At 37.0% G+C, this 15,065-nt stretch overlaps 1 protein-coding gene across 2 annotated transcripts in view; it reads left to right on the forward strand.

The window, feature by feature from the left end:
• Positions 1-15,065, forward strand: part of arl15 (ADP ribosylation factor like GTPase 15) — a 106,611-nt gene that overhangs the window by 47,580 nt on the left and 43,966 nt on the right. For both annotated transcript variants that reach the window (XM_023343730.1, XM_014468531.2), the window contains exon 4: positions 5,403-5,611. In XM_023343730.1, the coding sequence (XP_023199498.1) occupies positions 5,403-5,611 (209 nt within the window). The remainder of the gene's footprint in view (positions 1-5,402; positions 5,612-15,065) is intronic.

Here is a 15,065-nt window from a genome sequence, read left to right on the forward strand (position 1 = left end):
CCATCTGACTGGAATTATTGAACTGACTAAAACATCTGAAAACCATACGTTATTTTAACGAACTACAATCCACACACTAGACCATTTTGTGCAGAGAAGCACACATATTCAACTTTCCTCACAGATCAATCAAAAAAAAAAAAAAGTCCCATCTTAGTAACATCTCTAATCTGAACTGAGTGTATCTCGCTATCTGGGATCTGACTGCACGTTGAAGAGTTATGAACAGGAACACTTGTGCAATAGGAGTCCATGCTACAGAATTTTCTTCAGCGACGTAGGGGTGAATGTTATTACCATTTTGTAAAGTGATGAGCAAAAATAGGCTATGATGGATTTTTTTTATTTATTTTTTTTAACCTGTCAGTCAAAATGACATAAAAAAAAGTCTAGCCAAACCTCTGATTCTTCCATGCTTCTGCTTCAGCCTTACTTCAGCTGCTACCAGTTAGACTCCATGAACAATATGGCTAAAAACAAAAAGTTATATTTACCGTCATGCAAAAGCACGAGCAAAGCAATAGTAACCTTTAGTTCTCCACTGCAGTGAGGGAAAATTATTTTGCACATCTTGCAATAACTTACTGGACCAACAAAGGAAATCTACAGTTGACTTTTTCTTAAGTAGATTTTGGAAGTGATTTAATGAGGGGGGGTGGGGGGGATCTTGCAAATATTTCTAATTGAGCACCAGAAAATCTGTGATTTTCTTTGCAAGAAATCACAAAAACAATCACAAAAAACCAAAATGAAATGGAAAGTTTTTCATTTTTAAAACAAAGTTCACTGGGTTGGATATTTCAGTAAGATAACAGAAGAGGTAGTATTTTAGTATTTAAAAAAAATAGCTGACACATCATTGTTTATAAACCTTTTAGAACTCACATATGGATTAAATCCATCGTGAGATAATGAGATTCACCAATGGTTTTTGGCTTAAAGGCACCCCCCTGCTTGCACAGTTATATAATGGAGCCACAACACATGTTTTATCTTACTTAGACTTAACTAAAAGTTAAGGCGCCCTTGCTTTTGCCAACCATCATCTTGTACTATTGCCCCTTGCCCGCACATTTTAACCCAGCAGCTTAATTTATCAAGTCAAGACAAGTGCAAAGACTGTTGAAAACCGCTCTTTGAAACACTGACATACCTGACGACTTCACCTCATGGCGTGCAATTCTTTTAGTGGCCAGATGATTGCAATGGAGTTCATGTTTTTCCTATTTGTTCATGTAATTCTTCCAACGCAGTTAATTTATCACTGGAGAGCTGCTCATTATTTAATTTGTGCTGTCATGTGACGAATGAGATGATGAATCTTTCATTTCATGGTTCGCTTCTTCGAACAGTCAATAAGAAGCATGCCATTCTCACTTCTCCAGTGGCATTTTTGGCATTTTCTTCCACTTACAATAAAAACCTACACTTTAAATGCGTTTTCAAACAGTAATCGGATTCCTATTACCGGAAGAAAAAAAGATGCCCAAAAGATGATAGATCTTAGTCACGATGTGCCTGTTTGATTAAAAGGATGCTATGGCATGACATCATCCTCAGAAATCCTCCCTGTCAGACCATTAGGTGGCAGAAGCTGCCAACAAGATCCAGAAGCATGACAGACATTCCACCATTTCCAGGCAAAGACGAAACTTCCTAGACAATCTCTCAAGTGCCACTTTGTCTGATAGCTTTTCACTCCAGTGAGAGGTGCGAGTGGATTGACTGGGGGAGGAAACGGAGAAGGGAGGGGCGAGCATGAAGGGAAGGGAGGTAAATGTCAGTGAGAGGACTGTGTGATGTTTAAACATTTGACAGCCTCGCAGCTCGTCATTTCTTGGCAGTTAGAATACTGTGAGCAACTAAAAGACAAAACAACAGTTCACAAGATTATAAAGGAAGCAACCTCAGCGAACGGAGTAGGATCGTTTTGTCCAAATATGGTGCATTCCTCTGATAAGGATCATACTTGCGTGTGCAATGTGATGGGGCAATTTCTAAGCATCAAGCTTTTAGATCCAGTCAACACAAAAAAAGAAAGTACTTTCTTGTGAGACAAGCAATGATCTTAGCAGAAAACAATCAGGCAGCTAGACTAGTTAGCAAAAACTCTGCCGTGTCTGTTTTAGATTTTCACAAGTCTTCTCATTTTGCTTTGAAAGTTGATAGAAATGTGCTGAAGATCAGCAGCTGGCTTTGGTTACTTGCAACAGATTTGAGGGGAAAGCTCTTCCAGAGCTCAGAGAATGAGTGCCACTGAGGATATGGCCGTGCAAGACATGGTTCCTATTAGTTTAACTTGGATCTGAAAAGGTAATTTCTATCAGTGCTCAGTTATTTTTTCAGCTGTTTTTTCAATTTAATTTTGAAGTGAAATTACAAATTGTTATAGATGTAATATATTGCTAATAAAAAAAAGCGAGAAATGGGTGTGTGCAATAACATTATTGCAAAAAGCTGCTCCAATATTTGTTGTATGTGTCAGATTGACAGTTGTTGCTAATATAAACTACATGTTTAACCTTTGACGAAACCAGTAACCTCATCATAATCATCAGATAATTATCAGATAATTTCAGATAATTTCACAAAGGAATTCAGCTGTACAGAATTATTTAAAAAAATTCCCTTTATCTGTGTTTCATTGCCATGACGAATAGACTTTGGGCTCATTTTGATTTTTCTGTTCATTAAGTGACTCTATGTGTTTTTCACTGGGACTGCTATAGATTCAGGTGATTTCATACAAAAGATCATTGGAGCATTTCAGAGCATGGTGCTGAGATTACAGAACCAAGAGGCGTGGTTAAGATTTTGATGCATAAACCTGAGCAATATGTATAAAAATATATCTTGAGGATTTCCCCAAATCTGGGTGAGCTCTATGTCCTGGTCCTTTATTAAGTTGTCCAAATGTATTCAGCACTTTAAATACAATAAAACTGTGCGTCACATTCTGCCAACACAGTTTCCCCTGTTCATATTAATGCATATTAATGTATATTTGGTGTTTGAATTGTTAAAATAGGCTGTTATAACATTTTTTTTTTGGTATAGACAAGTAGTGAGGGTTGCACGTAAAGAGTGAAAGGCATTTATTTTTAATTTAAACTTTTTTTTATGTAAAACTATGTGATGAACAATATTGTTTTCCCTGAGATTTGTAAAAAAAAGTTTTAAAAAGCCTTATAAAGTTAATAATATAGACTTTGGGAACTGCATGAATAGCTTTACTTGCTTTGAACAATATCAAAACATATTTTCTCTTATGATTTTACTGGACCTGGATTTATCACTTGTTTTAACAAGCAAGAATATCTGCTTTGAAAGAGTTTAATCTCCTAATTTGGCCATAAACTATATAGTTGTGACTGCAACTTTTCTTTGCTGATTTTTTTTTTTAGATGACTAATACTTTTAAAGATAGACACCTGCATATGACTGCTGATATAACAAGTCAAAGAAGAAACAGGGAGTTTTGGTGTGGTAACAAGTCTAAGAAAATGTATTTTCTAACTGTACATACAGCCATATGGTTTCTAAAGAGGACTGAAATTTTCCATAAAAGAAAAGCTGGAAAAACTTGAGATAAAAACTTTTTGTTGCTCTGTTGGAAGGTTGTGTTAAAGACCTCAGAGGACTTGCCACAGTTCTCCTTTGGATTTAGACTGTCTCTGTGGCTTCTGTCTCCTTTTATAATCCCAGATTGACTCCATGATGTTGAGAGTAAGGCTCGGTGGGGGCCACACCATCTGTTGCAGAACATCTTGTTCTCCTTGTCTATATAACTCTGCTTTTGCTAGCTCAATTTATTAGATGCAGAATGAGTATTTTTAATTAAAAACTACATATTTTAATTGGAGCTAGATCAAACTTCATTTACTTTGAACATGTAGTGCTTCTGAAAGTATTTATATCCTTTGAGATTTTTCACATTTTGTCACATGACAATTGCTGATTTCCCTTTTCTATATTTAGAAAGAGTGCATAACAGTGAAGCTGAAATAAACAATATCATAAATGTTTTTTTAAAATCTGAAAAGTGTGACCTGTACTTGTATTTTCTTTCTGATGCCCCTAAAAAATCCAGCACAAACATTTTACTCCTAATGAGATAATAGTTTTTATATGTGTAATCTAATCTCAGTAAAATCTGAGGCCTCCGGTTTTTTGTTTGTTTGTTCTTTTAGAGCATAATAGTGACCAACATCATCAGGAAGATGACGTAACAGAGCAGACAAGTCGAGGAGAAATTAATGAAGAAGTTTAAAGTGGGATTAAATTTATCACTAGCTTTTAGTACTGATTTCTTAACCAGAAAAATCAGAAAATGGAACACATCTGCAAACCTACCAACACCTCTTAAACTGGGAAAGGTTGGCAAGCAGATGATGCCAAACGCAGCCAAGAGGAAACATTGTTGTTTTGGAGGAGATGCAGAAATACAACAGAACAGCTTAAATTAAAGCAAACACATGTGTATGGCCCAGTCCAAGCACAGAGCAGTTAGAATCTGTGGTAAGACTTAAACATTGCTGTTAATAAGTGTTCTTTCGATGTTACAATTCTTATTTTAGAAATATTCAGAAAACAATCATTTTTCTTTTTGCTCCCACTTATAGACTGCTCTGTATGGGTTGTATGACATCAAATCAAATAAAATCTGTAAAGTTGTGCTTGTAATGTGACAGAATGTAAAATAAAGTTAAGTTGGTATGAATACATTTACAATGTGATGAGATGCCTGTATTTTTCAATAAAATTAACTACACCAAGTCAAAAGACAGGATGCAGATGGCAGCTCTACCTTAAAACTTCAAGACAATAAAGTTTGCAATGAATCATTATTATTTGATGATTTTTCTAAAAATGTTAATAGTTGTCGTTTTTTTTTATTTCAGTTTCTTTTATTAAATACATTCCAGGTCAGAAAACCACATAAAACATTTAGATGTTCAGAGTTCAGCACATTACACCTGTGGAAAAGGTCAAAATTAACAGAACAAACTGTAAAAGACCTGAAAAACATTAACTTTTTATTGTCATTATATGCAAGAAAGGTTGTACCAACTGCCTGGTGTGAAGTTTGGGGTTAGAACTTAATAAAAACCAGCAGCAGATATGCTGCTGGTTTTTATTAATTTTTATTTTGGAACAGTTTTTACTGCTTTAGTTTAATAAGACGTCTACAGAGGTGAAAATGTCTCGAGATGTTAACCTGTTAGTATCCAAGTGTTCCTTTTCTTGTATAAGCATTTAAATTTTACCTGGTAATTTAGAAAACTTGTGAATTCATGTCACAAGTTCATGTCACACTAATTATCAGAATTAGTGTAACCTTGAGCAGCTGCGATCCCATGTTAGTAAACACACCGATTTACCGGTCTTCAATGTGTCTACAGGAGCTGACAACATCAAGAAATATTGGAGTCGTTACTACCAGGGGTCACAGGGTGTAATCTTCGTACTGGATAGCGCATCATCAGACGAGGACCTTGAGGCAGCGCGGAATGAGCTCCATTCGGCTCTGCAGCACCCTCAGCTCTGCACGCTGCCATTCCTCATCCTCGCCAATCACCAGGACAAGCCTGCAGCAAGAGCGCCAAATCAGGTGAACTGGACTGTTTCCTCTTGTTGCTGCTGGTTCTTCTCCTATGCACAAACTTTATTTTGTCTTTTACATATACATTCTCCCCCTACTACACATTTGAAAGGAAGACTATATCATGCATATCTTGGAAGTTATATTAGAGTAACATCAATGTTGCACATTTTTGGTGCCCTTTGGCACAAGTTCAATGTGCAGTATTGCCTTAATGTTAAATTTGTTGGAACAGAAAAATCAATTTGGATTGTTTTAGAGAAAATATGATTACCTGTCTTGTATATTAAGCTGCTAAACACCGTGTTTTGGACTCTCTCAAGGTAAGTTGCATCCGTGTAAGGCACTGTAATTAGAGATTTTCAAAGCAATTCTCGAAGATTATCTGATGGAAAAAATATCATGCCTGCACTCTGAACAAGAAGGCCTTAAACAAGAACTTTCAAGTCCTTTTTAGGGGCACTTATTAAATACAGCAGAGTAAGGTTTAGTCTCTTACGCGACAGTGAGTACTGAAATGTTTGCCAAAGCTCCTAAGGTTTAGTGGCATAATTATAATCAATTTAATTCCCTCTCGCTAATTTCTGTTCTAACTGTTGATTCAAATTGCTTATTGGTATGAATGTGGAAGGATGATTGTTTTTAAACCAAAGCTTGAAGGTGCAGGAACTTGTTGCTTGCTCTAGGGATTTGTTGTCTGCATAGACAAGAGATTAACAAAATTAATAAATTTTCAAGGTTTTATCTATTTGCCAAATTCCAAACTCCCATTCCTCCCCGTAAGTGTTTTCTTTCTTAAAAATGTATTTTATGGTATAGAAACCTTTTAAGTAGTGTCTCTTTTTCTTAAATAGCAAAAGTAAGGAGACGTTTCTTAACGAAACAACAGTGTGATCTAGTTGAATAAGTTATGTCTGACATTACACTCATTCTTCCTCAAAACGAATTGGTTCCTTAACCGAGTAAACAAACCAGACATGTCAGGAATGAAGGCTTAAAGCAGGGATAGGTTACACAGCAGTATACCAAGCTTTGAATGAAACACAGAGCACTGTGGAGTTCATCACTTGAAAAAAAAAAAACATGCTGCTGGCTTGACTAATCAGAGTATCTACCAAGAGGCCCAAAGTACTGCCAAAAACCACAACACAGGCAGGATAATCTGTTGATTGGACAGTTATTAGTTATTAACACCTCAAATCTGGCCTTTATGGTAGAGTAGCAAGAAAAAAGTTGTTAAATGAAAGCCAAAGAAAATCATGTTTGCAATTTGCTGCAAGATACACGGGGAACCTTTTGGCGTACATGCAAGCCAGTCCTGTTAGTTTCCAAAAGACTGGCTCTGATGTTCACCTTGGAGCAGGACTATCTTAAACATACAACCGGAGCTTTAATGGACTGGTTAAATCAAATCCTATATTTTAATGGGCTAACCAAAGTCTAAACCTAAGATAAATTGAGACTCCAACTGATCTGACCGAACTTAAGCTTATTTTCTAAAGAAATTTTTGTATGTGTTTTTTTTCTGCCCTCCTTTCTGTTTTCCCATCAAGCTCTACCAATAATTCCCTTTTAGAATGAGCCCTTTGTTGTTGGATGTTATGTCTAGCGTTCCCTGAACAGTTGCTCACACATGTGTCTGTAACCTCACTTTCCTGCACTCTCACAAACTCCGCCACGCAAACCTATCTACACACAAGCATCATCTGCAGGCCTATTGAATGTTTTAGATGGATAGCTCTGAAGGATGCCTGGAGAGAAGGCCATCTGTATTCCCCAGCCTGGACCACCAGTGTAGCTGTTTTACAGTAATGTGAAATCTGCGATGGGAAACAGGAGAGAGAGGTTATATTCCAGATTCTGTTGTGACTCTAAACGCTTAATCCCCCTGATATAGTTCATATGACTTTAAGTAATTATTATAGACATTATGCTCTTGAGCAAAAGCCACAATAGTTATGGAAACCCCCCAATCTTGTTCTATTTCATAAAGCAGCCTACTTTAAGCTCGGCAAGACTGTTCTTTTGTTGTTCGACGTTAATGTAGTCAAATAATGCTGTCTGAGCTCCCCACATTAACCACTGGTCTTACCATGATGTTTCCTCTGGCATATTTTATTTCATCAGTCTTAGGAAGTATTGACTTTGCAGTACAGTTCACAAACACTGCTGACATGTGAGTCTACATATCCATGATGGATTGGCTGTTAGGCTGGTAATTCATGACATCAACACATCATGAAAAAGCCCCGTAAAAGTTTGTACTGAAAGTTGAGTTATGCCTAATTTAATACAGTCTTCATCTTTGATAATAGATGCTACTACTAAGTCCACTTCCTATTAGAATTACAACCGAATGATCCTCTCAGGATGTTTAGCGGTTACCAATTGTACATGTCCAATGACCACGTAAAGCACTCGTCTGTCTCTATCATGATGTCACTTATAGGCCATGAGGAGAGCAACAACAGCCATAACTCAAGCATTTTGTTAAAGAAAGGATGGGATAAATGTCGTTATTACACCTTTTGTTCCTGTTGAACACTTTATCTTCTGACTCATGCCTTGTCACTGAAAGAACCTCATGTTCAGTGAGTCATGGATGATCTTTTCTTATATGAAAAAAAAAAATTGACAAACTGTAAAAGATATCATTGTCTCCAGATCGGTTTCTTCTTTTTGTTTAGTAACTTCAATAAACCATAGTAGAAAACAACAAAGCAAGTACTTTTGTCAGTGTAAATTGATTTCACAGTGTTGCGAAAAAGTATCTCCTTTGCATCCTTTTACTTTGCCTACAGATGAGCAAGTTTTAATCAGACAAAGATAACCTGACCAAATACAAAATTAAGTATTTAAATTACGGTACTATTTCCTTTATTGAAGGAAGACATTGTTCAAACCAATGTTGCCTTTGTTGAAATATAATTAACACATTTGACCAATTTTTCTTTTCATTTCACTCACCAAACCCATGCTTGAATACAACCAGACTTGTAGAATCAAGAAACTACCTAAGTAGGACTTGTCTGACAACAGGAAGTAGGCCAAAAGATCACAAAAACGATGACATCAATGGTAGATCTAAAGCAAAGTCGACTTGGGTTATTTAGCAAGATAATAATCTTGCAAGATAATAGTCTGTCTCTAAATGACTTCAAAATGAAGCAAAATCACAGTTTTGGACTGGCCTAGTCAAAGTCTGGACTTATTGTAATCAAGATGTGGTATATGGCCTTAAAAAGTAAATTTGTACTTGTGAATTGTGCAATATTGTTGAATTAAAATAAGTCTGCAAAGAAGAGTGAGCCAAATTCGCCAATTACTTTTTCAAATGGCACCAGATTAATTTGTAAAAAAAAAAAAAAAACTTTCTGCAATTTTCTCTTTTATGAACCTACATTTCCATTTATTTGGGTAATCTGAAATATGCAAGTGTGATATCCAGGACGTACAGAGGCTTTCAATTGCTATTCCTCTAATGGTTTACAACACTTTGATCTTGTAATTTAGGCCTATACATATTCTTGCTGAATCTATTAATTCAATAATTTAAAACCTGTTGGACTCTGATGAAAGACTATTCTGCTTGCCTAAGTTGTGTAAACGCCTCTCTCCAGATAACTGAAGTTCCCTTAAACTCAAATAAAAAAAAATTGCAACCCACAGTTTTATTGCTACACACAGAATTGCATTGAAATATGAACACTTTACTTAAATTTTTATGTGGTATTAAAAAGTGAGTTGAAATATTTGGAGCCACTTTCTGTATTCCTGAATGTCATTTTCATTGCATTTTGGAATCAGTTCACCGATGAGGCTGAATGACATCAATATGGAAGTGATTTTTGTTGCAAATACTCCTTCCTTGTCGAGCTCTGTGGATCAGTAGAACCAGCAGCTGCTTTGCAGGTTCTTGTTTCTTGTGAATGTTTGACAAGCACCACCCAAGAAACAAGGTCACATTTTAGCAGGTCTGAATTCTTTTGGCAGCTCTTTTGGCGATGACACGGTTCACAAATGACGCAACCATGCTGACCCTCCCCTCATAGCAACAACTCTGTTCATAGAACAAGGCGGCTTATTTCCCCAAGCAAGCACACATGGTTGGTTTTCCTGGTGAAGTTTTCTGCAGAGCTTCTTGTTCACTTGGGGTGTTTCTGGCGCTCGTATAGACCTGTTGCTGGGAGAGGGTGGCAGTAAGGCTGATGGTAATGGGCCTCACTGGGGCCCTGTGTGCTGGAGCAAGTGTTTTTTAGGAGCAGCGTTTGGTCTGGAGGAGGCAGAAGAAAACGTGGGACCAAAATTCCTTGTTGACATCAATCTCCTGCCGTTGGGGGGCCCAAGGAAGCTGGGGAGGAGTAGAGGGGAGGTCACCCTGTTGATATAACACCTCAACAAAGCAGGTCTGTTTGTGTGGTGGGGGCCTAATGGACTGCACGCATGAGAGGCTCTTGTTTTAGAAAATGCTATCGGTGTTGTGAACAGAGTTAGAGGTCTTTTCGGTTCTGTTGGCATTTGAGTTATCTGAAGAAGAGATAGAAGACAGAATGAAAGTGATGATGCACGCTGTGATGGGTGGAAAAACAATGAACTGAGTCATATTGCTAAATGTGGGAGTCAAGAAACAACAACCCCACAGTGCACTGAGGAAAAACGGTCAAGCTGTAACTTCTAACCTTGAAAGCTACAAGAACAGCCTCATTCCCGGACTGAAGACAGACACCGAAACATTGTCATTTAGATGATTTAATACACTTTTTTTTTCCATTTCCCCTCTCGCTCTTTTTTTCTTTTTACACTTTTAGTCTTTTACTCTCTCCCTCTCACACACTCATACACACACAGAACGTACAGTAAGTCAATCCAGTTCTTAACAATCCATTTATGCTTTCTGTCATTGTAAAGAAAGCAGTGCCTGGTAGAAATTGGAGCACATCTGTTTTGAGTGTACCAAAACTGAATCTGATGTTGCTTATTCATCATGACGGTGTCACTTCATCCACTCATTTGTAGTGGATGAACTTCGTTTTGTACAAAGGTGATACATTTTTTTTGCAGAATTAAGTCAGTTACAGTAACTTTGTGTTAATCCAATTGATTTTTAAACAATTGTGCCAGCTTTTTGCTTCATTTTGTGTAAAAATCAAATACATTTTTACCTTTTGTACTAACCACTTTTTTGGTCCTCTCAGTGGGAGGGTGGGCAGAAATCTACATTCAAGTAGGCGTGTGCTGGCACAACACTGCTGGTATCATTTGTTTCATATTTGTTCTGTGCCTTCAGCTGATCCTGTGATTAAATTTCCTGATGGAGTAAATATTTTCTTTTGGCTGCTGCTGAAGTCTGTTGAAAGAAGTCAAATCAAGTCATAAGCACATTCTACCATTTGTTTTTTCAAGATCTGCATCATAAAATACTGCTGTGTGCTTGAAGCAAAGACTCTGGGACATCCAGTTCTAATGTAAAGCACTTTCCCCATAAATGTTTTAAATGTTTTTTCTATTATTCTGTGCCTTTAGTGCCTCCATGTAGGATTTTTTGTGGCATAATGCCTTTTACAAGTTTATATAATCAGTACAACTCATGGTAGATGAATGGAGATATGGTCCATTCTTATGCTGGGCAGAGTAGAAAGTATGAACGTGACTTCATCTACAATCTGTGGTCACACATCCATACTGTGGATGTATGAATGTGACACACACATGCTGAAAGGGTGACAGACGGTGGGAAAAGCATCATGCATGTCTTGAATTGCCATCTGATGAGTGGTGAAGTGAATTTTAGCATCTGCACTGACCAGATTAAGTCATCTTTGGCTGGATGCCATGCTGCAAACCATTTAGCTCTTTGGTTTAGTACTTAGTTTTATTCTCTTTTAAACACTCTTTTAAATCCATTTCTTTTATTCAAACTGTAAGACTTTCTTTTATTTGTATCTTCTCACATTTAGGTTTCACTATAGTGATTTAGATTAATAACAATTCACAGTCTTGCCTGAAAGGATAGTTGCTTCAAATGTAGAAAATGTTTAAAAATGTGAAAATTATGATTTCCTGACTTTTCTGCCTATAATGTGGGATCTATTCTTTTAATTTAGTTTCAGCTTTTAGTAGATGGTATGCTTTCCTACCAAAAAAATATCCAGGCTTTGATAAGGTTTTGTGAATGCGTGTGGGTGAATCTGTTATGGTCTCTTTAAACAGACATTTGGGGCCACATTTGGAACAAAAACAAGACTGATCACCAAAAGAGCAGGATAGCCACAATCAAACATTTCAGTGACAGCGTATTGATCTGGGGTTACTTCATTTGGCACCTTTAATCAAGGTGGATAAATAAAGATGTCCTTAAAGCAGTTAAGGCTGACCCAGAACTGTTAGGAGCCTATTAATTAGTTGAAGGTGAAGAAGGATTTCATTTTCCAGCAACATAATGAGTCCAAACATGTCCAAATCAACTAAATAGTTGCTTAGTTTATAAAAACCTAGTGTTGGACTGGCTAAGCTGAGTCCATAACTGAATCTCAAGAGTTGTTCTAATCATTGTTTTGGTTTGCAGAGCTCCTGCAAAAACTAGTGGGCAAATATTACCAAGTCTAGGTATAGTTTGCTGATAGATGCCCACCAAAGAATGCTGGTATTCTGAAATTGAGTTATATGTTTAACCAAAGTTTTGGTTTATGGGTGTAGTTTAAGAAGACTTTGTTTATTTTACTTTTTAAGTTTATCTCTCAGTTTGCAATTTATTTGGGTACACTGAACTCATACCGTATGCTAACAGGAGCCTAGATCCAAATGTTTTATGGAATTAAACTGTCTGTTTAGAAATTGACTGGCTATCTACAGGACGTAAAGCTCAGACACTGATGACCTCAGTGTATTGATACCTTTCTTGCATTGGCATAGACTGAGTGGATGTGAGCCGTCCCTTAGAATTTTTTAATTTTTTTTATTGCAGACAGAAAAATGAATAGAATCTCAGGTGTTACCAACTGTGGACTCTGTTCAGAAAAACAAAAAAACTATATTGGGTTCATTGGACTCCCAGGTGAGTGGATATCCCAAGTGCCCCAAGAGAGGATGACCAGAAGAGTGTTGAAGAGTGTGTAGAATAATGGCCACTTCAGGGCCCTTCATGCACAGAGGTCAAAGTCTGGGCAGTGTAGTCTGATAGTGGAGCGTCTGCAGAAAAAGTCTAAGCATCTTGGCTATACACACACTTATTTCTGTTTTGTAGTGGTATTGTAATAGATGATTGCAGTGGAACCCAGATTCAACTGTTTGCAGATTATTCTGGCACATAATTCCACAGTATTTGTGAAAGGTTTCACTATTTGCGTTTCCCCCCCCCCGTAAAACATGAAAGAAAATTCAACTTGGGAAGTCAAAGTACCTGGGTGCAATGCTCTTGACATACAGTACTATTAGCTGACTTATGCAAAGCAGCCAATCCAGGAGCAGCATTCATTTACCTTCCTGCTTATTTGCTGTGCCCCCTAGAGCGGCGATAAAGAAGACTGCGAATGTTAGCTTTTGCAGTAGTAAGGCTATACGTAGTGTTGTGTATTATTTATTAATGAAAATAATGATCACCTATCACCTAGGTCTGGGCTGTTTTGTTTGTTTGTATAGTCACTTAAAGCATACATTTTAACATTTATTTTTATTTTCAAAAAACTGATTTCATTTTCAAGGTAATATCTTTTGCTTCTTTTCCCTGTACAGTCTTGCAACAGTGTGCCATCATAAGCAGGATATGTGCATATAAACAATGAGAGATTTTGGCTACTCCAAAATAATGTCAGCATATACTTAATCCAAAGAAAAATTTATATAGGATAAATCATTTTTAACTAGACATTGACCTAAGTGATTATTTACAGAAGTTAAAAGTGGTGGAATATGGAGAGACAAAGTCAGACTCATTCTCTGGAATTACAGCTTGAATTACATGATCAGATTAAACATATAGAAAAAAATTTCCTTTTTACAGTTGCTTTTGCAAAAAGAAAAAGAAATGTAGCATCATTGGACATGCCAATGTTTTTTGTGTTTTATTATTGCATACTTTTGGCTAGGTTTACTGCAAATGAAATAAAAATAAAATTTCTACAGGTTTTGTATCATGTGGTGGATTTATATGTTTGTCTTTCAGACGCTTCCAGACTAATTTAACCAATCAAAGTCTCCTTGACGTTTTCTTGTGCCATTGACTCACTTTCAGAATGCATCATTTGGAAAACTTTATATTTGCCAGCTTTTAATCGCTCTCCCTTTCTTCTTTACTGTCCAGTGCTGCATTGCAAACAGTACATTAAATGGGTATTAATCAAATAGATATTCTTCTGCAGTAATGATCTCAATATGGCTGGCAGAAATTACTGCTTACACTTCACCTTCTTGTCTTTACATCACTGTTGACAATGAGCCAAAAGCAAAGAAAAAAAACTGCAACCACTGCAGTCATTTGACTTTTGACTGATTGGTAGTTGAGCCCTGATGTTTCTCTTTACTGACTCTCACTCAGTGGAGTGTGTTTATAGGCAGTCGGTCTTGATTATCCATTTGTGTACAGAAATGTGAATTAAAGAACTGATAAAATTGTACTTTTAGTGCTTGCACCTTCTTTTAGTCTAATCTCGGATCCTCAAAGCAGAAAACTTTTTACATTTTTGTATTTAATCTGTAAGCATTTACTAAGTTACTTATGTTTTGCCATTTCTTTTAAATCTTAAATACTCTTTTGAAATATGTTGATTGTTTGATTTGTTTTTAATGTGGTGAAGGATACACACCTGAGGCATATTTTCATAGTATTCATAATATATCTATTGATGTGATTGAGTTTAGCCTTGTAATATTTGAGATTTGACCCCAGTAGGCGTGTATAACTTGCCCTCACCGAAGCTGTCAGTGACAGCTAAGGACGAGGCCACCTTCAGAGATTAAGAAGGTGGCTGGATCATGATGTGGGGAAGTAATATTTAGCCAGCCTTTTTGTCTCTATTATCAGGCTTTCTGAAATGAAGTGGGTGGAGTGGGGGGTCATGGTGGGCTGGTCCTCACCCTCTGTTTGATCATTGATCTCCATGACCCCATTTGAAGGGTCTTAATCTCTCTGTTGACCTCTTCAAGGATTGTTTTTTAGGTAGGGGTTACAGGGGTGTATGTTGACTGGGAACTATCAGGAGAGTGGGGATGCTGTATTGAAACTCGGGTGGGGGGCTAGCAAGCTTTTCTACTTGAGTGGAGACGGAGACATGCAGTGAGTCTGGAGGATGTGTGACTTCACACCTGTTTTCAAATGTAGAGATCCCGGCAAAATACTTGATATTAAATCAAATATGTTTATTTTACAGTGATGTTACTGCAATATCTGAGTTTTGTGTTGTATTTGTAATGGGCCGACTTATATATGTTCAAACCTTTGCCTTTCCTGATCATCCAGCTTAATTCA

This window comes from Xiphophorus maculatus, chromosome 12 (assembly GCF_002775205.1).
Source record: "Xiphophorus maculatus strain JP 163 A chromosome 12, X_maculatus-5.0-male, whole genome shotgun sequence".
In the NCBI taxonomy this organism is placed as follows: domain Eukaryota; kingdom Metazoa; phylum Chordata; class Actinopteri; order Cyprinodontiformes; family Poeciliidae; genus Xiphophorus; species Xiphophorus maculatus.